The sequence below is a fragment of the Cavia porcellus genome, unplaced genomic scaffold (genome assembly GCF_034190915.1).
Source record: "Cavia porcellus strain 051 isolate PalLab524CR breed Dunkin Hartley unplaced genomic scaffold, mCavPor4.1 scaffold_26, whole genome shotgun sequence".
Lineage (NCBI taxonomy): Eukaryota > Metazoa > Chordata > Mammalia > Rodentia > Caviidae > Cavia > Cavia porcellus.
Genome location: NW_026947509.1, coordinates 47,686,870 through 47,713,027, shown reverse-complemented (window position 1 = coordinate 47,713,027; position 26,158 = coordinate 47,686,870). Strand labels below are relative to the sequence as shown.

Here is a 26,158-nt window from a genome sequence, read left to right as displayed (position 1 = left end):
AAAGTAAGAAGGGTAAGAAGAATTTTCTTATCCCAAAATTGCCACACATTACAAATCAAATCTTTTTTCTCCTCCTTTTGGCCAGGCTAATTTATTGGCATATCATTGACATAATTCAACATCAGTACATAATACTACATATAAAATGCAGCTGTGTAACTGTCTATTCATTCAAAGATAACAAGTAAAGACTTTTCATCCTTTTCTCATACTACAAATACCTTGTTTTAAAATAAAGTATTAAGATAACCATTTGAATTATGGAAATTCCAAGGGAAGCCTAATGTAAGAATAAAATTGCTATATTTAGAAAGAATAATAAAAGGTGTCTGAAATATTATCTTCAACAGCTGGAGGATGGCTGTTCTTCAGCCTCTGGACGAATGTAACTTAGGTGAAGAGGTAAGCTACCTTTCATTTAATAGGGTAACTGTACTTTGTATGGAACGATGCATGCTTAATCTGACATTTAAGGAACTAAAGGGGAACCCGGGTATTTTAACTTCTACTAATTTTTTCTTTACACTTACAAAGAGCAAGCTTTTGACAAGGGATAGTAATTCTGCTAAAATGTCTCTGTGCACATTTGTGTACAAAAATAAGACAAATAGGAACAGAAGAAAAATTTGAGTTGACACTAAATTTATTTAGAACTTCATCTATCTCAGTACTAGTCATATTTCTCTGCATACAGAGACTTAATCTCAAATTATTTGTAACTAAAATGCCATAAAAATATTAGGGTAAATATGCTTTAGAATTTGGAAGATTTCAGACTTTTTAGAAAGACACATTATCTCTACAGTTCAAGACAGTGCCATACGTGTGGGAAATGGGATATACACTAGAAGTGATTGCACCCCACTGTAGACCAGGCTCCGTGTGAACTATAAAACATTTGTTTTTTTCAGATTTTTGGATTTTGCAATTACAGGTAAAGGACTGGGGACTTGTGCAGATAAAATCATATTAAGACAACCATGCCAGGGGAAGATACTGTATATAACTCATAGTAAAGTGCTGCTCTGCAGAGTATGGTGTAGATTACAGTTTAAAAGACACTTGGTTTCTGTCAGGTAACAGTCTCTGCCAAGCATTCAGATCGGCCACCTCCCAGATTCACCTTTCTTTTAATGCCCTTCCAGCTTCTAAGGCTTTCCTTCTAACCACGGATGCTGGCCAGGAAACATAAGCTCCTGTTGTTATAGTCCAAACAGTTATCTAGATTAGATGCTCTACAAGATAAGCATTAAGTAAATTCCAATTTATCTCAGAACAGTTTAACATTTTTTGTTTTTTCATATTAAGTTTTTAGAATGGTATGTATTCTGTAATGGAAAATCATTAAAAACTGTGAATGAACAGAGACTTGAGAACATTTTTAGGTAAGGTAAGGCAACTGCAAAGCCCAAACAACCCATTTATAATCTAGGTAAGTCTTCACAAGAGTGAAGAGTTTAAAAAATTCCAGATTGGCAGGCGTGGTGGCTCATGCCTGTAATTCCAGCACTTGGGAGGCTGCGGCAGGACCAGCCTGGGCTACAAAGTGAGCTCAAGGCCAGCCTGAACTGCATGGAGAGAGCCTGTCTCAAAAAGACAAAAAAAAAAAAAGTTCCACATGGGCGTGACGGTGCACTTATAATCTTAGTTCTCAGGAGGCTGAGCCAGGAAGGTCAAGGCCAGCATAGGTTATGTAGTGAGTTCAAGGCCAGCCTGAACTACATAGGGAGACCTATCTTAAAAAGATATATAAAAAATAAAAATAAGAATAAATACAATAGTTCCAGCCTCCCATCTGAAGCTAATCCCCTAATACTTATTTTCTGGACTAACATAGATAATTGCATTTATTTAAAAATTTGCTTGCTGCTGTTCTCTAGATGAGGACACTTCGAAACCCATGTCAAACGTTTCCCATAAAAGCAAAATATTTTTTCTAATTCCAGGTAGAAGATCTTTCTGATGATGTGTTTTCTCTAAGACACAAAATATATGAAGAGAGAGAGCAAACCAGGTGGTCACTGTGGGAACAAAGCAAGTGGCACAGGAGAAATAGCAGGCAAGTATTTCAACTAAAAACCCACGGCACGGGTCCACAGGGACTGAGCAAAGCTTTGTGAAGTGAAAAGGAAAGGGTAGTACCACGCAGAACACCGGCTTTCTGTCGGAGCGTGTGCTGATGCACTGAGTCCCCTAGGATTATATATTCAGGCTACTTATGAGTTTCTGTTACTTTCCTCTCATGAAAACCCTCTCTATATGAAGTAGGTCAGTGGCTCTCACATAGGTCTTAGCCCTTCCATTTTAACATTATCTATTTCAAAAATAGTATTTTAAAGCAAAATTTCTCACAAAACCTTCATAGTCTAAAACCCAAATAATCTGAAGTACTCCTCAAAACATAACAGGACTTGCAGAGGGAGAATAAACAAACATATCTAGTAATTACAGATTTGAAAGAATCCTTGATGTTTTACACTACTTGTATTTTCATTATAGCCAAAACTCAAAAAGCAAGATAATATAAAGTCTGGCAGTCACTTCCATGAAGGAGCATCTTTCATTTATTTATTATTATTATAAAACACCCTTTTCTGTTTAGTTCTCAGGGTACCTAGATTTGCTGTCAGTTCCTGTTCAAGTTCTCCTAACAGAGATGAGACTGTGGAATTCTCATCTTTTTCCTTATTTGAGAAATAAAACTTTCTAGAAATTCAGAGGACAATATGAACCAATTCCGAGATATTAAGGAGTTGTCCTCATTGGTCTTTCCAAAATAGAGAAAGCAAACCACACTACATAACCTCAACTCCACAAGTATAATTTGGCAGAATAATGATAAAAATAAAAGCCTTTGATATACAAAAAGAGCATCAGAAAGATAAATATTTTTAAAAAACGTTTTATGCAGAACTGTTTAAAAGAAAACACCAAGCAGACTTAGTGATACCCTGAGTTCACAAAATGTTAAGACCTCAAGAAATAACAGATGGCACCGATTTTCTTGCCAGAGCTTACAGCAAAAATGTGGATGGACCAGAGATGCTTGTGAAGGAAGCCGCAAATGACCCCGGTGGCAGTCAGCACCGTGCTGCCCAGAGTCCCCCTGAGCCGGCCCCAGCATGCCAGGACACCAGTGCACAGGGCTCACCCTCAGGCGACAGCCCAGAAATCAAGGTGCGTGCATGGCCAACACAGTGGCCTTTTTACTTTACAGAAAATTTGTGCATACAAGCTCCTCCCTGTGAACCTGGTTTCCTCACTGCGTGTCAGTCACGGTCAAAGACTTGAGTGGGAATCAGGTCTCTAGGGCAGTGTTAGTACCATCTCCCACCTGCTCATGCCCTGGTAGGGAGCGGGGGTGCTACGGAAGCTGCCGCCCCGAGAGATCGATCAGCACAGAACCGTGGCCGGGATGCAGTGTCCACCACTGTCTTTCCTCCTCCTCCTGCGTTTTCACCTTCGGCTCTCAGAGCCAGTTCCTACCTTAAGGGTAGTGCTTTTTAACGGCATCCCCTTGTGAGCCTTTCCTCACACACAGATGCCACACAATCAGCAACAGATTTATAGGGGGAAGTGGAGTCTATGGAAATTATCAGGCATAGTGCAGAAAACTTAGGGAGGAAAATGTCAAAAGCGAAGGGCTTTCTTAAATGCCCTTCGGCTGAAAATGGAGAACAATGCCCTGTGGCAGCACTTCTTTTGTTTTGGTACCCAGAATTTTTGTTTTTTTGAGACAAGGTTTCACTGTAGCTCAGGCTGGCCCTGAACTCATCTTGTAGCCCAGGCTGGCTTGACCATACAGCAGTCCTCCTGCCTAAGCCTCCTGAGTGCTGGGATTACATGTGTGTGCTACCTTGCACACCTGCATGTCCTCTACTTGGCAGTGACAAAGTGAAGAAATAACTCGCCAGTCAATTCTCAAAATATTCCACTGAGTTAAGATTCAAGAAAAAAATGTTTGGATCTTGTACTACATGAGCACAATAATGATTGTTATTAAATTGGCACTTACAAATGAATTTAAACAAAAACAAACTTCCCTTTCAGTCTCTGTGGTGGGAAAGACGGGCTTTTCCGCTGAAGGATGAAGACCAGGTGGCCTTACCCGGCCACGGTGAAGGACAGGAGCATCCCGGGAGGCCGAGAGCCGCCTTCCGCGGTGATGTCTCTGGTACCAGTGCACCAGAGAGCGGGCACCAGGCGACCAGCCAGCTCGACGCGATGCCAGAATACTCAGCCTTCGGTCTAGGACTTTCTCAGGTTAAAAATAACAGGTGACAGGGAACAGGTAAAGAAAAGGATGTCAACGAAGAGAAGACAGACGCAGACACGAGCTGTGTCCTGGACCTTCCACGCCCTTTCGCCCAATTCAAGAGTAAGAACGGACTGCACGTTTTCATCAGTTAGGCAGTCTGTGAAACAGGCGAGAGAAGCCTCTTTGCTTCTCAGAGCGCAGAAGTAGCTGGCTTTCCACCTCTCGGCAAATGCTCATCATATGAACTATAAGCACCAATATATTAACTGCTGCAATCTGATGTCCAGTCACATTACTGGGTATTAGTAAGACGCTACACCCCCATACCCAGACAGACACACACACCCCTGACATCAAATGACGATTCCGCTTTCTATTCCTATGACAATTCAATGAAATTCCCTGGGATACATATTGGAATGTATACACACACGTCACACGCCTAGACTGAAAACGGCACCAGCAGTGACCCATTCCACTAGGAAACCCACACAGGGAGCACCTATGAATGGAAGCTGCGACACACAACGCAGGTCTGCAACAAGGAGAGACATCTAAGTCTAGATGATGGAGGAGTACTTTTGGCTTTTTATTTGTGAAGTTTGTTTAAACAACAAAAGTTACTTGAGGAAACTCTAGCAGATAACAACACAGTCATCTATTTAAGTGCTGGTATCTGCAGGACTAACCACAGGGTACTGTTTACTCATAATGGAGTTAGGATAGGCAAACCAGAGTTAAGTATCAGTGTGATTTTAAACTGTTACATCTTTGAAAACTCATTTTGCCTACATTATTTTATGTATCACATGAAGAAAAATCAACTTAAAACATGTGGCACAAACAGTAAAGCCCTTCGTAACTTTTTTTAATGGTTGTAATTCTGGCTCCTTCGGCCCTATATCGCTGTAACTATGGAAATAAAACTCTACTCTTACCTGCATCCCATGCATTAAAATGTTCAAAGGACAGTACTTCAGTATCAGAAACTCAGGAGCATACATTAAGGAAGATCTCTTCTGAATCGGTAAAGCTGGTTTTTTTTCTGTGACAGTTGAGAACAATCTGTGTGTATCCACATAACTGAAAACTCTGGCCACCTGGCCTAGTCTATGGGACTTAGCAGTAAGTTTTTTTTCAGGACTGGAAATTATTCCATTCCCTTTGAAGGAAACAAACATTGCAATTCAATACTGACAAACTTGTGCTTGTAGTTTTACTATACATTTATTTTTAAAGAGAAAGAAAACAAAAGCCAGACAAACCCAGGTTGTCCTGGTAAATAAATTTAAATCTTCGTCATGTCTAATATTATATAATCTATGTAAGATTTTTAATTAAAGTTATTTCTATATGCCTTGTGTGACAGAATTAAATGCTACCTATTCATGGCATGACCTCCTTCTAAGTCAAAATTAAAACAATAGTAACAAATTTTTATTCACAGTGTAAGAAAAAACCTAACTTCTATTCCAAGCACAAGTATTAATGCAAATATTCTGAGTCTTACTTCTCGAGAAATGTAATACTGGTCCTGTTACTTCTTGCCACATTTATCATACAGTAAGAGTGTTCACAAAACTCTGGCACCTCTCTGCCTAGCTGGTCTATCTTGGAATAAAATATATATTCTTGGGTCAGGATCCATAGTTCCAGAACATTCTCAGCCACCTGATGCTGCTACAGGGTACGGTCAGACTGAAAATGTTAAATGAAAGAAGCTTCTTTTGTCTAACCCACCTCCTGGAAGCTCTAGTTGTTAAAAAAAGGGAAGACCAAAAACCCTAGGATCTGCCATACTAGGTCCTTCCCATGGTGCCACCCTATTTACTTTCATTTTTAAAATGGAACAAAAATACCTGTCCTACCACTTAGGGGAATAATCTGTAGGTTTAATGAAATCATATAAAAACTTTATGGTCGACCAAACAAACGTATGGAATGTCAGCCACTTTATGTGGAGTAACTTCTAAGTTCTACAAATACTACTGGAGGCTTCCCATTCCTCTTCAGGCCCTTGACACATCCTGCATGGTTTTTAGTTACAGTATGCTCAACACTCCAGCGAGTTAAAAGTGCAGAAGGATGGGTGACTTGCCAAGGGCAGCAGAAAGGGACAGATTCAGAATCTACTCAACACAATGGAAATTCCAAAGGAAAGCTTTACTTTTCCTTTCCACACAGAGCTAACAAACACAGCAGCAGCATCCGGCGCCCTTAGGATGGTGGGTGAGATTAAGAAATCACGGAATAACTAACCAGCTTTGGCAGTATGAATACTATGGTAAAATCCACGCTTGCATTTTACAGTCCTTTACAATCCTTACACTGCTTTTATCGTTTTTAATGAGTTGAGTATAAGAAGGTCAGAAGTGAAAACTGATTCATGCAAGATGTACAGTCTGCCACCCACTCAAGCTTCTAGGTTTTAGTTCCACTGTACTCTTATTATCAGGCTTATAAACCAATCAGAAATAATATGAACTAGGAAAAACAAAGACTGGTTTCAAGAACAGCTGGAAAATAAAACATTCTTTTCAAAAATACAGAAAAAATTTTTTCATAGTAGCTAACATGCCCTTTGTAGGCATTAAGACATAGTTCTGTTTGTAACCTTATCAGTCATGTTTTCACACTATAAAAATCAATTCTTCCATAAAAACGGCATTTCACACTCATCTTTAAATTTCGTGGCTAAAATGTGGTTAAGGTTCTGTACCCAGCTTTGAGTCGCTGGAGTAGCTGCTCAGAGACGCAGCGCTGCCTCAGCTGCAGGGGGTCGGGGAGTCTACGTGCCTGTCCTCCAGGGAAAGGGTTTCACGACACACACGCTGGACTCCCTGCGGTCTCATCGGTCAAGGGAGCGTTTCTGAGCAGCCTCTGAGCACACGTTTCTTAGTAAGTTGATCACAGACCGGGGGTCCTCACTCCGCATGATGGCGCTGCCGGACACAATCATGTTAGCTCCCGCCTGGAAGAAGTGAACATGGTTACGGCTTTCAGGAGGGCCTGCAGCAGCTCTCCACGACAGTTTCTGTCGCCGCCTCCACAGCCGCGTTGAGATGGGTGCACCTTAGTAAGGTAGGAAGTTCAAATGCTCAAGGACGACAATATAAATGTGTTTAAGAAAAAAAAAATCACTGTCTCTCAGGTTAGACTGACTCAAACTATGCAGTATCTTTGCTAATATTTAAATAAGGCTTTAAACCCTCTCAGAGTTTCCCCCAATGTATACCAAAGCTCCTACAGATACTAAGAGCTATTACTAATCTCTGAATTCATTACGTGAATTTGTGGATACTCTGAAAGGACAATTATGGTGAACATGTGAAACTATCCGTAAGTTAATGGTAACATTAAATTTAAATAACCTCATTTTGTGTCAGGAAGAATGGAATATTTATGCCTCCTTAGCATTCCAGAATGCCAGAAAGATTTTCAAGATAGTATTTTAGAAGCAAAGAAATAAAAATGAAGAAAACGCAAACAAACCACCTCTTAAGTTTAGTTCTTAAGATCTGACTTGAAAGTATTCCAATCTGTTTAGCAATTCATTGCAAGAAAGGGCAGGAGGAAAACCACAGAGAAAACTCTATCAGTGAGACCCTGCCATATGACAATAGTGAGGTCTCCAACGTTCCTTATAGAAATCACAAAAGTATGGCACAGATAACACTTCACACGCCTCTTCATTGGAACAGGAATAGCATAACAGTTTAACAGACAGCAATCTATGAGGGACAAATGAATAAATATTCAAAAGCATCTGGGTGGTATGCTCCTCCATAAAACATCTATTGCTGTCAATTTTTTTTTTTTTTTTTGTCTTTTTGAGGCAGGTTCTCCCTATGCAGTTCAGGCTGGTCTCGAACTCGCAATGACCCTCCTGCCTCGGCTGAGTGCTGGGATTACAGGAGTACACCACCATCCTTGGCCTGCTGTCAAGTTTTGACAGGTATGTACCAAGGAGAAAAGCGTGGCTATCAGAGCAGAAACCAGAAGTGCAGACACACTCCCCTGCTGAATAAAAGTGAGCCATGTAGATAGGCGTTGACGGTGTACTCCTGGCACTCAGCAAGCAGAGGAGTGACTCACAAGTTCTGGCCAGCCTAGACTTCACAGAGAGGTCTCAGAGAAGCTTGTACCACCCCACCCCAAAGCAAGCAGGCAGCGTAAGCAGTAATTCCCTACAGTGGCATTCCAGGCCTCACATCCTCTTAGCTACGTGAAAACAGAACAAACGCTTGTCACTGCTACAGGGTCAAACGGACATCAGGCAGACTTTCATCAAAAGCTGTTCAGCTCTTACAAGTGACAAATAGGTGACACTTCTAAAAACCAGTATGATAATTAGGTCAACTAAATTTCCTTAGACAGTAAAAAGCAATGAAAGATATCGTTCCTTTCCCTCATCTGGAAGATTTCTCACTCAAGGCCTTGCAGCCAGAGAGCTGGCATTTGATACCTTTTTTCTCCATTAATGAACATTACTGAAATAATTTTCTACTTAACAATTTTATGTTATTTTAGAAATTCACTTATTGTTCTGTTTTCCTAGTTTTACATTTGGACAAGAGCATCAACAACCACAAAGCACTTTCCCAAGAAAGAAAGTCAATCCAGGAAACACAGGAGAACTGTCTAGGGCCACCCAACAGTGACAGCAAGGGTGCAGTCATAGTCAAGGTCACCCGGTGGTGTCACTCACCTCTGCACACTTATGGACAGTGTCAGGACCCACGCCACCATCCACCTCTATGTCCAGGGACGGAAACTGGGTCCTCAGCCAGTGGACCTAGACACATTGAACAAGTAAGTGACTCCTGAGCAGGAATGTGGGGAAAAAACAGCCCTGACAGACAAAAAATCAAATAGGTCATTAGCTAGCCCCTAAAACGCCAACCCTCTCAAATAAAGACATTATCTGTAAAAAAATAAATAAATAAAATAAATAATAATAATGAGGAACACATGCTTTTTAATGTACAGAAATGAACTTTATAAAAGGAAGTTTTCTGCTTGACAAACGATGTTCAATTTGCCATGGTTTTGCAGAGCCTAGATTTTTATGGAAACAAAACAAGCAAACCATTGATACTCAGTGAAAACCCCAAGATATCCCAAAGTATCTAGAGGCCACAGAGATAAAGGTTTCAAAAGGAAATAGGTAGGCATATAACAGCAGTGCTCCATTCAAACCCTAGATGTCACTGGCTGCTCACACTGTACTAGAATGAAGTAGGCACCCTGTCCCAGTGTAACATAAACCACCCTCTCTATATACACTATGCGAATAAACACACAAGCTACTAAATCCTTCTGTTACCTTTGGCATCATGTCCTCCATGAATTTCTGTCCTCCAAACCCAGGTTCCACTGTCATGACCAAGGCCATATCGATTTGATTAGCCCATGGTGCCAAATACTCAACCGTAGTTCCAGGTTTGATGGCAAGGCCAACCTGTGACAGAGATAAAGGTGCTACTTCACACAAACAATCATTTCCCTGTGTTACAGGGGCATCGCAGACCTAGCAGGAATATAGATTCGTATTTTTTAAAAAATGGAATTATTCAGAACATTACGTAAGTCTTTTTTCTTTTTAAATCAGTATTTCGGCTATCAAATATAAATGGCTCCAAACAGCAGTAACCTGCAGAAACAATTAACAGAATATACACATCCTATCTGACAAACAACTTACACTTCATCTCCAGCTTCACAGCTAAAGAACTGCTGTGTAAGTTAGGTCTTCTTTACCTGCCGGTTCCCATGTTCCACCAAATCGACTGCCATCGCGGACCTCTTACCTTCATCCCGTTCTCCCGGATGTCTTTGATCAAAGCCCCGGGGTTGTCGGTGGCCTCGAGATGAAAGGTGTATTGATTGGCTCCCGCGACGGCCATTGGCTTCACCCACTGCTCGGGCCTGGCCACCATCATGTGCATGTCTGGCAAGGAAAGACGGGCCATCAGCACCACTAGAGCACCACCAGGAGGAAGGCACCCGGCTTGGGCAAGCGCACGCTCTCCATCCGACTGCCGCACTGCGGTACCGGAGCCTCCCTCTACCCTCATGGATCTACCCTCATGGAAAGCGCGGGCTGCTGCGTTCGGAAACTACCGCCCAGAAGTCAGGAGCCCTGGCTCCCGACGACGCCAGGCTAAGAAACGTTCGCGTTCGCGGCCCATCTTTCTCAGCAAGTGGATCTCTGACTCCCCACTTACTCCTGCAGGCTAGCCTTAGGAGCGCTTAGCAAGGCCTCGGGCTGAGGTCTGGCTGCGGTGGCTGGGGGATCCATCGCTGCAGAGCGATCACTGCGGGAGAGGCAGGAAACAAGAGGCCAAGCCGGCCACACTCAGAGTGCACGCGGTCAGGCCGGTGACCGGGAGTGGACGGGCATGGGGCTGCACTCCACAGGGACGGAACAGCACCGGGCTTTGGGAAGAAGGGGCGAGTCTGACTGCAGCCGCTGCTGTGATGCTACCGAGAGGGCAGCGGGGTACAGCAACTGCGCGGTTGGCCAACCGGCAAGGATGAGACGGCACAGTCACTAAGGGCCAGTGAAAGTTAAGGCGGGAGGATTCGGGCCAGAGCCACTAGAACAGAATGGCTGGGACTGAACGATGACGGACTAGCACAGAAGGAGGGACAGACTCGAGGACAGAAAGGCTGACTGGCGGTCTGATATTTCCTTAGTTTTGAAGTCTGGCTCAAGACCTCTTCAGAGATCTTGACTTCAAACAACAGGGCTTCTTGAGCAGGAAAGGGCCAGTGAGACTGGGCCAAGGATCAGCTCCGTAAGGAAAGAATCCCAAGCCTGACCCAAGTGGTGTGGGGCGCATTCCTGAGTTTTGATTTTACCAGAAGAACATTTATGACATAGCCACACAGCGTTTAAGAGAAAAACTGTAGTATTTTAGAACCTAAGACTTTAAAGTTTACCGAAACTTTAGGAAAAAGTCAGGAGAAGAGTACACAGTTTTACTAATGAAGTCAAGATTAAAATTTATTTCTAAAGTAGAAAAACAAATTAGAATTTTAGTGGGCAAAACTTTCCCTCCCTCCTTACTTTCACACTGCTGGTGACTGAACCTAGGACCTCTGCAATGAACTACATTATTGGTCTTCTGTGCAACAGTGGTGGAACCTGAATTCGTGATCCTTAGTTCCTTAGTTCATATATTCTCCATAAGGAAAATTCAATCTGGCTTATAATATCCAGTTTATTTATTCTGTAAGTTATCAGATTTCCAGTCATTCTGACTCAATCTCCAGCCTACAGTAACAACCCCACTGCCGAATCCCCATAATTTGGGACAGTCATGGATCAATAATTTGCCTATAGTTAATAAGATCAGCAGTTCTCAAATATCCTACTATCTGGTACCCTTTACACTCAAAACTTAACTGAAGAGCTCAAAAAATCTGTTGATGTAGGTTAGAGTAATATGTATTAGGAATTCAAAGACATTTTTAACATTTATTAATAAATTGTTTACACTAAGTCATTAACTGTAATTCCCTTTTATTCAGGGTTTTGCTTCTGCAGTTTCATTTCTGAGGTTTTCTGCTGTTGATCCATGGTCCAAAATAATAAAAAAATTCTGGAAGTAAACAAGTAATTTCTAAGTCTTAAATTGTCGAGCTTGAACCACCTTGCTCGAGGAATGACCCCTCTGCCCAAGTGTGTTTTACTTAATCATCACACGAAGGCTCCCAAGTAACGATGTTGGCAATGCAGATGTGCCAGAGAGGCTGTGAAGTGCTTCCTTTAAGAATTATTTCACATCTTCACAAGAAGAGTAAATACAGTACGGTAACATAGCTTGAAAGACCATATTCACAGATGTCTTACTGCAGCCACTGTATTTTTTTTTTTTTGGGGGGGGGGTCCCCTGGGAATCGAACTCATGACCTTGTGCTTGCCAGGCAGGCACTTCTGCCCCTGAGCTAAATCCCTGGCCCTAGCTGCTGTATTCTTGTTGCTAGTCCCTCACTGCCTAATCATAAATAAGCTACACCAACAGTATAGACTCTGATTTGGCAGTGGTTCTAAGCTGGACAGCGTACTTTGAATTCTGATCTGTTTCCTGCAAGAGCCATTTGTGCACAGTAAATGCTCCCTTCCAACGTGGCGAGGAGCCACAGCTCCCAGTCAGTCACGATGCTGTAAAGTACACTGTGCTGCCACTGTTGCTCTGGAGACAGGCATTCAATAAATCAAGGCACTCAACCATCAGTATGCAGTGGGCTTCCTGTTACCTGATTTTGCCAAGCTACTGGCTAATGTAAGAGACGCTAGGGTAAGGCTGAGTTTGACAGGTTACAGTTATTAAATGCATTTCTGACTTATATTTTTCACTTACAATGCATTTACCAAGAATTACCCCACTGCAAGGCAAGGGGCATCTGCTATTGAGCTCAGAGAGGTAAAAGAGACTTTTCCAATATTGTTTTTCTCCTGCAAGCTCCATCGATGGCAACAAAAACTGACAAGCCATTTTCCCTGAAGTGACAAGTTCATCTTGTTAATTTTAAAGAAAATATGAGTAAAACAGTCAATTCTAATAAAGCACAGTTTGTCAGTTGTGTTTTCAAGAAAAAACAGTGTTCACTGAAAAAGCTAATTCAGCTCCTAATTCAAACTACCATGCAACAGGGTTTTCCTTGAAACAAGTATCACAGCTGAGTATGCAGAAGAGCTTCCTCTTTCATACAAATGTTCAAGAAACAAGATCTTACCATTAACATACCTTACAGATCTAGAGAAAACATTTCTAAAATTCATTTGGAAACAGAAAAGACCTATAGTAGCAAAGGTAATCCTGGATAACAAAGGCAAGGCAGGCTGACTTGAAATTATACTACAAAGCTACTGTGATAAAATCAGCATGGCCCTGGCAAAATAACAGACCTAAGGAACAATGGAACAGGCTAGAAGATGCAGACACAACTACAAAGATACTCAGCCACCTTATCTTTGACAAAGGGACTAAACATGTTCACCAGCATAAAGCCTAAAAATAACACAGTGCTGGAAAAATTGGCTTTCCATAGGCCAAAGATTGAAACTAGACCCACGTTTATTACCATGTACTAAAGTCAGAATGGATCAAAGATCTAGGACAGAGTTTTTGTTGTATTTTTTTTTTGTACTAGGGATTGAACTCAACGACTACAGGTTTGCAAGGTAGGCACTTATGCGGCTGAGCTAAATCCCCAGCCCTGGATCAATGATCTAAATATTAAAATAGAAACACTAAATCTACTGAGAGACAAGGTAGGGAGAAATCTTGAAGACGTGTAGGCAAAGAGTTCATGAACAAAATGCAAACTGCATGAGAAGTATTTCAAAGAATCAACAATTAGGATCTTATTTTATTAAAAAGTTTTTGCCCTTCAAACGAAATCACAGGGCTGGATATTTAGCTCAGTGGCATAAGCACTTGCCTGGCAAGTATGAGTCATGAGTTCAATCCCTGGTACCAAAAAAAAACAACAACAACAACAAAAAAAAACAAAAAAAACAAAATCACAAGAGGCTGGGGATTTAGTTCAGCGGCATAAGCACAATTTAAAAAAAAAAGAAATCACACAAAAAAAATCAATAGAGTGAAAAGGAAACCTACAGAATGGCCAAGAATTTTAGCCAACTATCCCTCAAAGGACTGGAATGTAAGAACTGAAAAACATCAGACCCCCGCCCCCAATTCAAAGAGCCACTCGAAAAATGGACATCTGAGATAAACACATACTTCTAAGATGAAGAAATACAAATGGCAAATAATTACATGAAGAAATGTTCAACATCACTGGTTATTTGAAAAATGCAAATTGAAAATAACATTGAGATTCCACCTCACTCCAGAAAGAATGGCTGCCACCAAGAAATCAACCTATAACAAATGTTGTGGGGCTGTGGGGGAAAAAGGAATCCTTTTGCACTGTTGGTGGGAATGTAGACTGGTGCAACCACTGTGGAAATTCCTCCAAAAACTAGGGTCATTCAACCTAGCTACTCTCTGTCTGGGTATTTTCTCAGAAAAACTGAAAATGTCATGTCACAGGATATATGTGCACCCATGTTTATAGCAGCGCAATTTGTAATAGCCAGATCTGGGACATAAGCCAAATGGCCATAAACAGGAATAGATAAAAAAGATATTGTACTGTGATACAATGGAGTACTACTCAAGTACATAAAAAAGGATAACCTTAAGGCTTTTATAGGTAAATGGAAGCAACTTGAGACCATACTCATAAGTGAAATAAATCAAACTCACATTTATAAACATTGTATTGTCTCCCTAGTGTAAAAAAAAAAAAACACTAAAAAACTGAAAGAGTAATAAGATCCAAGATGTACAACAGATACTATAATAATGAAAGGGTAAGAAAGTGCTCAAAAAGAACGAAGAAATGGGATAGGGGAAAGGAGAAAAGAAAGGAAAAGATTATATGTATTTAAGTATACATATATAAATGTATGTTATGTATATGTATGCAACATAGATAACTGTACTACTAATCTCTGTTCATCAAAAAAAAAGTTTATGCTGTCACTCATCTTTTTTTTTGGTACTGGGAATCGAATTCACAACCTTGCACTTACCAAGCAAGTGCTTGAATCATAGAGCTAAATCCCCAGGCCTTATTTGATCATTTTTATGCCTAAATCTTATAATTAGAACTACTACTTGTAAGATAAGAATATGCACTATATTAACTAGAGTTAATTTCATACTATTTTTAAAAATTTCTATCCTTTTTTCTGTTTTGTTTTTTAAACTAAAAAATGAAGCACGATTTTTTTTCAGATCAGCAATTTATACTGTTTCCTAAGGGCACTTTCTGTGGACACACAGTGATGACACATTGATCAACACCACTGGAATGATCTGTATCAAAGCACCAGCTCACTAATGCACCACTGCCTTTGCATCATCAATATTTGCAACAAATAACACCTTCATTTTATGAAAATAGCTCTGACCACCCAGATAACTGGAAAAGGACTTAAGGATTTCCATGGCCCTGTACCACACTGCAGTAACAGTATAAACACAGTTATCTAAATCACAAACTAGTGATTAGATAATGAGAAAAGATTCCTTATCACTTGATTCCTTAGATGGTTATTTCAGCTCAATACTAAAGTGAAGCAATTAAAATTCTCAGAAGTTATGCACACAACTTGTGATTTAGGTTCCTAAAATACTTGTAGCAATTTTCTAACAACAAAGATAAAAGAACCAAAAAAATGCTTCTGTTACAAATATTAACTAGCAAGTTTTGCAGTGAACAGTAAAAGCAGGAAGAAAAGGGGAATGCACCTAGCAGCAGCAGCGGCACTGGAAACAGGAGAGACCCTGCCACCAGACACAGTCTGGGGAAGAGGCTGCACCAGAAACAGCCAAACTAAAAGGAAAAAAACGAAAAAAAATCTCAAGCCCGCTCTAGAAAGCCTCAAGCAGAGAACTCAGCACCCACTGTACAGTCAAGGTACACTATTTCATCCACGTCGTCTGTGTGTGTGAAAAATTCACAGAGACTCACGGGATCAGATATGACCTGATCAAAGAAGTAAGAAATTTACTCTGGAAATGCCATTTTCAAAAAAAAAAAGATTAAAAAAAAAATTCGGCCTCTCCAAGCATTGTTCCGATAACCTGGAAATTTCCAGTGATGGCGACACTGCTGGAGAAGTGTCCACTGTGTCCCCTGAGCAAAGCATGAAGGGTGTGCTCTTTGGTCCACTCAAAGGACACAAAACCCCCAGCAAGGCTGGAAATGTCCCTCAGCTGACCAGTCCAAGCCCAGGGGTCACTGCCCCACATGGCCAAGGACTTGCGATGGGGCCAGTGTGAGCAAGGAATTCAATGTTGAATTTTAATCACTTCTAACTGGTTACTCGTGGCCTGCACCTACCACCAATGAACAGCACTCCTTTAAGAAACTGGCCGAAAGTATGCCGGTAAAAACAACAGAAGGGAGTCAACGGAAGGGAGTCTGCGGTAGCTTTACACCATACTCTTGAAAGCGCCTCACTTACACTGAACTAGCGTCAGCTAGCAGAGTTCCTATCTCTGACCAGAGCCCTACAACTCAGCAAGGGGCAAAAGGTCAGTATTTATACTCAAAGTATGCTTTCCTAGTATTACATGCTCATGCGGTCATATGGAAAGAAAGAAATTACCCAACAGCCAGCGGATCGCCTATACAATATAAGGAAATAGATGATCTTTATTATCTGTTTATCTACCCTACAAAGTGGCAGTAATACACTGAAAAGGACATCAAAAATAAGGTGACAGACTATCTCAGGATAATCAACTGGCTGACGCAGCAACTAAAAAGGCTGCGTGGGGGACCCACCTTCAAGCCCCCTTCATCTTGGAGGGTCCCTTGAACATATTCAACCCAAATACTCTCAGCCAGAAATTAAATGGGCTCTCTCAGCTTCTTCCATCAGGATGGATACAATCAGATGATGGAAATTGTTTTTTCCTGGTGCTAGTCAATGGAAAATAATTAAGTCTTTAAACCAAACCTTTCATCTAGAGACAAAACTCAACAGATGGCTTCAAAGCTATTCATAGGAAAAGGACTTGCTCAGATAGTAAGACAGGTATCTAAGACCTGTGAGCTCTGCCAAAAGAACAATCCTCTTAACCGAACCATAGTTCCTCCAGGCCGACAGAGACATGGTAAATATCCTGGAGAAGCCTGGCAGCTCGATTTTACTCATATGCCAAAAGTAAGGGACTTCAGTACTTCTTGGTCTGGGTAGATACTTTCAAAACTGGGTTAAGGCTTTCCCTGGCAGAACAGAAAAAACAGAGGAGGTAGTGAAAGTTTTAGTCTCAGAAATCATCCCCAGATTTGGACTTCCTAAGAGCTTACAAAGGATAATGGATCTTCTTTTAAAGCAACAGTAACACAGTGTCTCTCAGGCCCTGGGCATCTCTACCACCTCCACTGTGCGCGGAGGCCACCATCATCAAGAAAAGTAGAAAAGGTAAATGAGACCCTAAAAAGACATCTTCTTCAATGGCTCAGGAAACCCATCTTCAGTGGCCTCATTTACTATCTCTAGCTCTTATCAGAATAAGAAATACGCCTCAAATCCTGGGGCTTAGTCCATATGAAATGCTTTATGGATGCCCTTTCCTCACTAACGATTTTTCTTCAACAGAGAAAATGATGCCTTATTAAAAGATGTCACTTCACTGGCTAAATTTCAACAAACTCTTCAGGAGCTAACAGAAGCTTGGCCTACAGAAAAAGAAAATCCTCTATTCCACCCTGGAGATTTGGTAAGATCTCCTCCCTCATCATCTCCCTCCCTAGGACCAACTTGAGAAGGACTTTACACTGTGATCCTGTCGACTCCTTCCACAGTGAAGACAATAGGCCTGGACTCCTGCATACAGCACACCAGACTCAACCCTGGGAGCCAGAGCCGTCACTGGAAGTGAACAACCACCCACACACCCCTGCGAGCCCACAGCCCTCTTCAAAAAGAAAACGAAGACTTCCGATAAGTAATGCTACTACCAGCCCTTTCACGTTCACTTCACCACTCAAGGCAGGATGCAATTCCTTTTCAATATGGGCACCAGAACAATGCAAAATCACTGCAACAAACATCTTGCTGGATATGTGGCTTTCTGCCCTTGTCCAGTACATCAGGATTTCCTTGACTTAAAGCTATGCATATACCCAAGATGAAAATGCCTGGTATCTATAGAGGGCCTGTGCACAGGATCTCTGTGGAAGTACCTTGGACTACCGATCAAACACTGCAACCCTGTTCAGCTTGAGGCTGCTCGATGGGTCATCCCCCATTACCCCTCACAGCAGTGTGGATTACTTCTTCAGAGGGGGGAAATGTTATAAGGCAGCTGAGCCAGTTAGAAACATTACAGGCAGTCAGACAGGGTTAGGCCCTCGAGGAAGCAGGACCAGATATCTGATGACCTTGGAGGGGACACACACCTTTTGCTGTGGGCCAGATCTCAAGACAGAAGTCAAAGCAAATGCAACCACACTGTTTTAAGTATAATCCTTAGGGATTAAGCCTGGATCACCTTGAAATCAGGAGTCACCATTCCAATCCCTAGGGAAGAGTCACTGCTCTCTAAGAATGCCTGCTTCCCATGTGACTTGCTTTCCCATTCGTCCCTAATGTAATCAATTTTACCTGAACTATTGATTTTATTGGCTAACTACGGTAACGTCCCACCTTATGCCCATCTGCCTTGTGAGTTTCCAGTCCCTCCTCCCCCCCAACCTATGGTTTTACTCTATAACCTTCTCGGGACTCCTTCTGTCTCTCTTCAGACAGAAGCTTTCTTTCTCTCAATAAATATATTCTACTCTTCACCTCCGCTGTTCCTAAAATTCATTCTTCAGTTTTAGAGAACATAAACGCATGGACATGGTAGGTTAGGACTCTCATTCCTCTATATCAGAAGTTATTAAATTCTAGAAGTTACATAAAACACGATTTACAAAAATATGTATAACTTCTTATGCAAAAAGACTTGGAGAAATGAGGCATTGCTAAGACAGTTTAAAACAACAAATGCAAAACCATGTGGACTGAATCTATGCCTCGGTGGATGCAACCCCAGATCATGTGCTAAGAATCTGAATTAGTGTTATCTGAGGAAACTGAGGTGGACCACACTTAGACTCCATGTGGAGAAGGCTGCGCTTTCTATGAAATAAATGACTTCCGGACCATAGATCAGTCAACCGATTCGTAAGTCCAATCACACTGAGTCCCACTCCTATACAATGCACAGCTTCAGGGAAAACGCAGTGAACAAGTTAAGTCACTCTCCGCTCTCATAAATTTTATACTCTGATAAAACTAATCTCTGACTGAAGGAAATTCTAACAAGAAAATCAGTGAGACCTTAACTGGATAAAAGTTAATTTGGCGTGAGTGACCCGAGACCCAGAGATGAGGCAGTCAGCCAAGTGAAAAGCTGCTCAGGCAGACATGGGCAGGTAGGAGACGGAGGCGGAGGAATTTAGCCCCTGAAGCCCTAGCACAGGGAGCAGCGCAGCAGGGACCAGGAGCCAGGCACAGATCAACCTGAAGTTAAGAAATCAACTCTCCACTTTCCCTTCACACAAATAACACATTCAACTTCAGATGACATAACCCACACTTACCAAAGAAAGGGTCCTGGCCTAGCTGCTTTCGGAGGCTTTCTACCACAGGGTGACCAAAGGTGATGTTGGGAACAAAATGCCTACAAGACAAACAAAACCTTACTCTGAAAATGTTTGCAATTCAGTTTCTGCATCTCTCTCAGTATGAAGTGTGATGGGGACAGGAGATGGATCGTGCAAGTTTTCAACTTAGTATTAAAACTGAGGTAAAAATGCTGGGTAATTTTGGTTCTGGGTTAACAGTATCTCCCTGATGTGGCAGCAAATATGTAATGTCACATGCATCTTCATAACGATCAGTCTGTAATTTATAACCCATGATAATTGAAATGCAAAGATAACGAAGTTAAAAATCCCAAAGTTTATGACTTGCTGAACACACAACTAATTAGTGAAATGCACAACCTTAACAGTCTCCCAAATTCTAGCTTGTCACAGGAAACGCGTGGCTACTGCCAATCCACTTCAATCACAAGGCACAGAATACAGTTTATTTAAACTTTATTAAAGATACCCATTTACATGCCAGGGACTATAGCCCTACTTCAATCTGTTTTCACAAAGCCAGATGAAAAGGTACTACTATTACTCCCATTGAAGAACACAGGCTAAGTCATTCGGTTAATAATCTGTGGAGGTAGGATTCAACCGAAGTCTGCCCGGTATCAGACTCAAGATAGCCTTTAACCTGCAAGATTCATGCTGGGTACCTAGGGCACTGTGTCTTGGGAAGAAACATGTCAGTGTTGGCTTTTTAGGCTGACTTCACACATTCGCTGACAAGTGATGGCTGGCCACTCACCAAAGTTCATGACCCTGCAGCTACAGTACCAAGGCAGGCGAGAATCCGGCTCACCCAAGGACTACATTCCAAAGCAGCCCATGTGACTAGCTGTCATGGATGGACTGAGTTTTGTGATATGTGTCACTGCAGAGTCTATAAGTTAAGTGGTACATGAGCATCCTTGGTCCAAAAACCCAAAATGTTTTAAAATTATAAAACTTTTGAGCGCCAACATGATACCTTGGGTTGTAAATTCCACTCACCAAGTGACAGACTGCAATCAAAATGCTGGGTCCCTAACGTGTACCTTCAGATGTGTATAAGGTGTATTTGGGGGGAAAAAAGGAATTTCATGTTTAGATTCAGGTCCCATCCCCCAAGTATCTCATTCTATACACGTAAGTATTGCAAAATAAACAACTGACACACTCCTGCATTTTGGATCAGGTTGTTTTCTACTCTCTGTGGAGCAGGGAACCAGGGCCTTAAGCACGCGGAGCAACCGCCCCTATTCTGGAGGAGGGGCTTTCAACCCTCCCAAAACTCATCCTACTCTTGCTGTACCCTTCTACCATGAAAGCCCTTCAAGACAAAGGCAGTCTATTCCCCTGAATTACCGCTGCAAAGGCCACTCACACTGAACTGTTATACAAATAGCAAACTACACAGGGTGTGGCAGCACACACCTCCCTCTCAGCGCACTAAGAGGCTGAGGCAGGAGGATAAGGGCCCAGGGACAACCCCGGCAGGGAAGCGAGACCCTGACTCACCACATACAAGGGCTGGGGATGCAGCTCACCACGCGGGCACTGAGTTCAATCCCCAGGACCACAGAAGCACACTATAAATAAGCACTGGCTCTGAGGAAAGGTATACAAGAACAGCCATTACGTGGTTACATGTCATCGTGGTTACATGTCAAACAGTTCAAAATAAGAGCAAATACTGCGGAATGGTAAGAAGAGATACAAGATTCATAAAACAATAAGATTTGTAAAGATGGAAAAGAAAGGAAGTAAAAGCTGGGCGTGGTGGCTCACACCTGTAATCCCAGCACTTGGGAGGCTGAGGCAGGAAGATCATTGAGAGTTGGGGGAAACAGCATTGATCAGCTTGCCTGGTATGAACAGCCCAAGAGGTAGGGGTCGTCAGATGAGGGGTGTCAGAGGCCGAGCTTGGCTTTTCAGACTTTACCCACTGTAAAGACAAGTAAAGCAAGAAGCAAATACTAGCTAAGACACAAACAATGGAGCAGGAAAAGGGGCAGGCTGTAAATGGCAAGGCAGCTTTGTAAGAGGTGGTGCTGGCAGGTAGCAAGGAACGGAATAATGGAAGGGAGTCCAGGACTGCTGGTCATCTGATTAGCAGGGAGCCCACCGTGAGACACGCCCAAGCACAAATTTCACAGGTTAGACTTTTAAAATCCCTTGCAAAACAGGTACTATTACCTGCATTTACAGATGAGGAAAAGAGACTTGGGATCATACAGCCAGTACCACAGGCAGGAGTAAAGACAGGCAATCTGGATTCAAATGGTTAGGTTCTCAATTACTATGCACACCGTCCCAGCAAGGAAAACAAGGACCAGAGTCTGGGGGAGAGAACACTGCTGAAAATGACGGACAGGCACAGTTTGAGTTGGAAGAAAACACTTGCCTAGCATGCTAAGGCCCTTAGGTTCAATCCCCAGCACCACAAAGAAAAAAATAAAAAAAAACACAAAAGTGTAGACACTTTCACAAACTAATATGTGGGTCCACATAGGTTGGATTTCATGTATTTAAGAAATTACTAACAGAAATCACTGTCAGGATTATAGATAAGATGCTATGTTAATTAAACTAGAAATAAGGGTCAAAGGTGCAGTCAGTAAAGACTTACTGAATAGTCCACGACTCTGGAATTAAAGAGATTTGACTTTATATACTGTTCATGAGTTTTGTAGTCTTGATCTGAGGTTACACTTACAATAAAGGTAATAAGATAACCACATCTTAGGAAAACACAAGAGTCAACCAAACACAGGTTTTCCTCATTGGGAAAATCAAGCACAACACGTAAACCTGACACCCACACTAGGTAACTGTTTGTGCTACTTAGGATCAGTGCGATGCGCTGGGTTTCCCAAGTACACTAGAAAAACAAAATGCACCCCTTTTCCCAGGAACAAGGGCCACACACCTCGGCAGGAAGCCTGGCTGTGCTGAACTTGCCCAACAGTGGTACCCACAGCAGCACCTGGTACGGACGGACAAACAGCCTCCACCTCAAGCCCACAGCCTCCAAAGAGGGCTGGAGGAGCTGAATCCTAACAAGCGCCTCAGGGAGTTCTTTTCAGACCAACCTGGAAAGCATTCAGTTTACTTTCAGGAGGAGAAACTGCATCAGGAAGTCTGCTTCACTCTACGTTGTTTTCCCTAAAGATACACTCTGGAGTAAGGTGTACAAGAAATAAAGTGCAGGAGCTAAGCATTTCTTTTCCCGAATTAACCCTAACTTTTCCTGGAATTAACCATAACTGTCTGTGATTTTCTGGTCTGTCATTCTGTCCCATCATCAACCTTAAGCTTCACTTAGAATATAACTGTAATGTAATCTGTATTAGACAGACAAGATAAACTCAGTAAAAACAAGGACTGGGGTTGCGGGGTTATACACCAAGACCAGAAAACACTGTTCCCGGGAGTCAGGAATCACACATCTAACAAAACTGCAGACAACATCTAGAAGCCAATGGGACAGAGCAGGGTGGGGTCCAAATGGACACTGGGCCTGGCAGAAGTGGCCACTGCCCCGTTCAGCTTATCCATTAGGATCCTGTCAGAGTGTGGGTGAGGGCTGGTCAATCCTTAGATTTTTAAAACAATTTCCCCCAAAGTCAGAAATCCAGTAGGAATATGAATTTTAAATCTTGCTCAGAAACACTCTTAGGAGCCAAACATTACACTCATGAGGCATTTGTGTATTCTGGGTTGTTTTTCCACATTGTACTTTACTGCAAATATCCAACCGTATGAGTATTCCACCTTCCGAAGTTGATCTCTAAACTTCTTTTGACTTTCTAGATAGACATTCAGTCTAGGTCAGGAAGGAAACTGGGGTCCCTAAAGTGAGGAGAGAGCGTAGAAAGTGAGCACATTCCAAGTGCATTAGATGAAACTTAAAAATTCGGGGAAACTTAAAGGTGGTACCAGGAAGGAAGGCATGCTGAGCTGCCCACCTTGGGCACCAGTTCTCTGCCCCATACGGGCACCACAGGCCTAGGAGATGGCACAGCTGGCCCTGAACTCACTATGTAGCCCAGGCTGGCCACAAACTCACAGCAATTCTCCTGCCTCTGCCTCCTTAGTGCTGGGGATACCAATGTGCACCCCTACACTTGGCATTACTCAATTCTTTTGAGAACACACAATCTCCTTTTTGTTCCAAGTTCAGGACTCACAGAAAGCATTTTTTGAGACAATACAGAGTGTTACATGCTTTTAATCCTGGCTTCCCCATTTCCTACCTATACACAAGATTCATATTCCTCACTGTCAAAAATCCTAGCGATAATGGCAGCACCAACCTCCCAAGTTTGTGTGAGCTTATGCACAAGAAATGTCAGCACAGAAATGGACAAGTGGCCATAAACATTACTACTCTTGTTAGGGATACATAAACTGGCAAAATGAAGACAAATTATTTTTCTCTGCCATTCCACAAAGCCATATATCAGCTGTTAAAGAAATTGCTTTCTTTATCAAACTTACTAACCTTACAAACTGAACCTGTAATTCTTAGCACTCTAAGGTCGAGGCTTTGCCATTTTAGTAAGACAGATTCAGAAGGTGGAATGAAAGAAAGAGGACAGATCCAGCGACACAGAACAAAGCAAGACAAAATTTTTTCCAAGTGAATAACGTTAAAAAGAACTAACCTGCTGTACATAATAACACTAACTTCCAATGTGAGTGACGGCACATGGAAGTTTTATCTATTTTAAGGGAGTTTATTTTTCCTATCCTGACCCACGGTTATGACTTTTATGATTTTTATGACCAGATGACACTGAGGTTCTGAGAGTGGCAGGCACTTGGCAATGGGACGTCAACCTGAAAGTCACACACACTGTGCTTCAGTCAGTCTGACTGTGTTTCCTAGGTCTGTCTCATTTTATAACCAGCTTAAGAAAGCTGTATCAGCCGGGCGTGGTGGCTCACACCTGTAATCCCAGCACTCGGGAGGCTGAGGCAGGAGGATCGTTGCGAGTTCGAGACCAGCCTGGGTTACAAAGTGAGCTCAAGGCCAACCTCTCAAAAAGACAAAAAAAAGGGGGGGGGGGCTGGGGATTTAGCTCAGCGGCATAAGCGCCTGCCTTGCAAGCAGGCAGTCGTGAGTTCGATCCCTGGTACCGATAAAAATGAAAAAGACCAAAAAAAAAAAAAAAAAAAAAAAAGCCGGGCGTGGAGGCTCACGCCTGTAATCCTAACACCCGGGAGGGGAGGCTGAGGCAAGAGGATCGTTGCGGAATTCGAGACCAGCCTAGGCTACAAAGTGAGCTCAAGGCCAGCCTGAACAGCACCGCGAGACCCTGTCTCCAAAAAAAAAAAGCTGTATCCTAGCTCCAAACATTATATGCTCTAACTACAGTGCCTGAAAATGACTTACAAAAACCTACCTCTCCCTAAAGAAGCAACAGGAATCTCAGATTTGGAACAGGGATACGACAGGGAATGTACACTACTGCACTTGCACTCGTTCTAAGCCGTCTAGGCAACGCAACTATAGCTCCGGGGAGGGTAACTGGAGACCCCGGAGCAACTGCCCACCCAGACGCTCGGTCTTCGCACCGATGCACTTGCCCACCTCTGCCCCTGGCCAGCTGCGCGAGCAGGAGGAAGGCACACCCGCCCCCGCCCCTGTGGGCCTCAGTTTCCCCACCTGGACATCAAACATGTCCTTGAGCCACGCTCGCTTCCGGGTCCTTCGGCCGGGTCTTCGGTGGGGGAGGGGAGGGCTGAGACGGGGACCCGACGGCACCGGCGCCGGCCCAGTGCCCGCCGCAGGCCCCTCTTCCTCCGGGGAAGGGGTGCCGAGCACCCCGCAGAGGTGCCCCCGGGGTGCGTCGTCCCGCCCCGCAAGCGGCAACCCGCCCCGAGCCCCCGGGAGTTACCCGTCCATGACGTCCAGGTGCAGATAATCGGCCCCGGAGTCTAGCATCCGGAGACACTCGGCTCCTAAACTGGCCAGGTCGCTGTTCAGGATGGACGGGCCGATCTTGCAGCCCGACGCCATGGTGCTAGTTGCCTAACACAAGTTATCCAAGACGGCCCCGGGTAAAGAGAAGGTTCGTCTGGATTGGGCTCACAATTTGGACCCGCCCCTTCCCCGTAGAATCTTCCGGACGCCGCCGGAAGCAGCCGTCCTTCAAGAGGAAGTCCCGCCTCCGCCCCCAGGGGGTGGGGCCGCTAGGGGAGGGCCTGGCGCAGGGGCTAGACCCACCTTCCTCTGACGTCATTCCCGCCTAGTTTTCCGGTCTACCTCCTTCAGGTAGTTTCTTAGCTTTCTTTTGCATCTGTTCCATTGGCGTTCACTCTTCTCGCTTTGGATCCTCCCTCACTTTTACTTTCTCCGTCATTTACTTATCCAATTCCTTTCCGCCCTCCACCTCGTGTGTTTTATTTGCCTTTGAAAAAATCACCCAGACTTCCCTATCGTGTGCCTCCTGCGGTAACGCTCTGGTCTCCAGTGGGAGCGTCCAGAGCCGTCGCTGCTCCATGCCTCAGTTTCCCCACCTGCGAATGCCGCAGTGCCCGGCATCTCGCTTTGCTGTGAGGATTCTGAGATGGCCGGGTCCTCGGTACGAAGTGATGGTAGCGGCTCCCCTCTCTGTCCCGGGTCTCCTGTGCTCCTCCCGCATTGGGCGAGGGTCCTGGTTCTAGGAG

The 26,158-nt window shown here is 43.2% G+C and overlaps 2 protein-coding genes across 5 annotated transcripts in view; one reads left to right on the top strand and one right to left on the bottom strand.

The window, feature by feature from the left end:
• The window catches only part of Kansl1l (KAT8 regulatory NSL complex subunit 1 like), an 84,719-nt gene extending 74,510 nt beyond the window's left edge, over window positions 1-10,209 (top strand). For both annotated transcript variants that reach the window (XM_013157343.3, XM_013157340.3), the window contains 4 exons: window positions 351-402; window positions 1,947-2,059; window positions 3,012-3,177; window positions 4,051-10,209. In XM_013157343.3, the coding sequence (XP_013012797.1) occupies window positions 351-402; window positions 1,947-2,059; window positions 3,012-3,177; window positions 4,051-4,281 (562 nt within the window). In that variant the 3' untranslated portion in view covers window positions 4,282-10,209. The remainder of the gene's footprint in view (window positions 1-350; window positions 403-1,946; window positions 2,060-3,011; window positions 3,178-4,050) is intronic.
• On the bottom strand, window positions 4,824-26,143 carry Rpe (ribulose-5-phosphate-3-epimerase). 3 transcript variants are annotated; one of them, XM_063237436.1, is made up of 6 exons: window positions 26,009-26,143; window positions 19,448-19,527; window positions 10,069-10,208; window positions 9,585-9,719; window positions 8,967-9,053; window positions 4,824-7,229 (listed from the first exon to the last, which is right to left on the bottom strand). In XM_063237436.1, exons 1-6 carry the CDS (start codon window positions 26,131-26,133, stop codon window positions 7,107-7,109), a joined length of 690 nt encoding a protein of 229 aa, XP_063093506.1. In that variant the 5' UTR covers window positions 26,134-26,143; the 3' UTR covers window positions 4,824-7,106. The 3 variants fall into 3 exon arrangements, with proteins under 3 accessions (XP_063093506.1, XP_003474245.1, XP_063093507.1); XM_003474197.5 differs by lacking the exon at window positions 26,009-26,143 and adding an exon at window positions 25,387-25,610; XM_063237437.1 differs by lacking the exon at window positions 19,448-19,527 and having other exon boundaries at window positions 26,009-26,135.
• Between the last annotated feature and the right edge of the window lie 15 nt (window positions 26,144-26,158).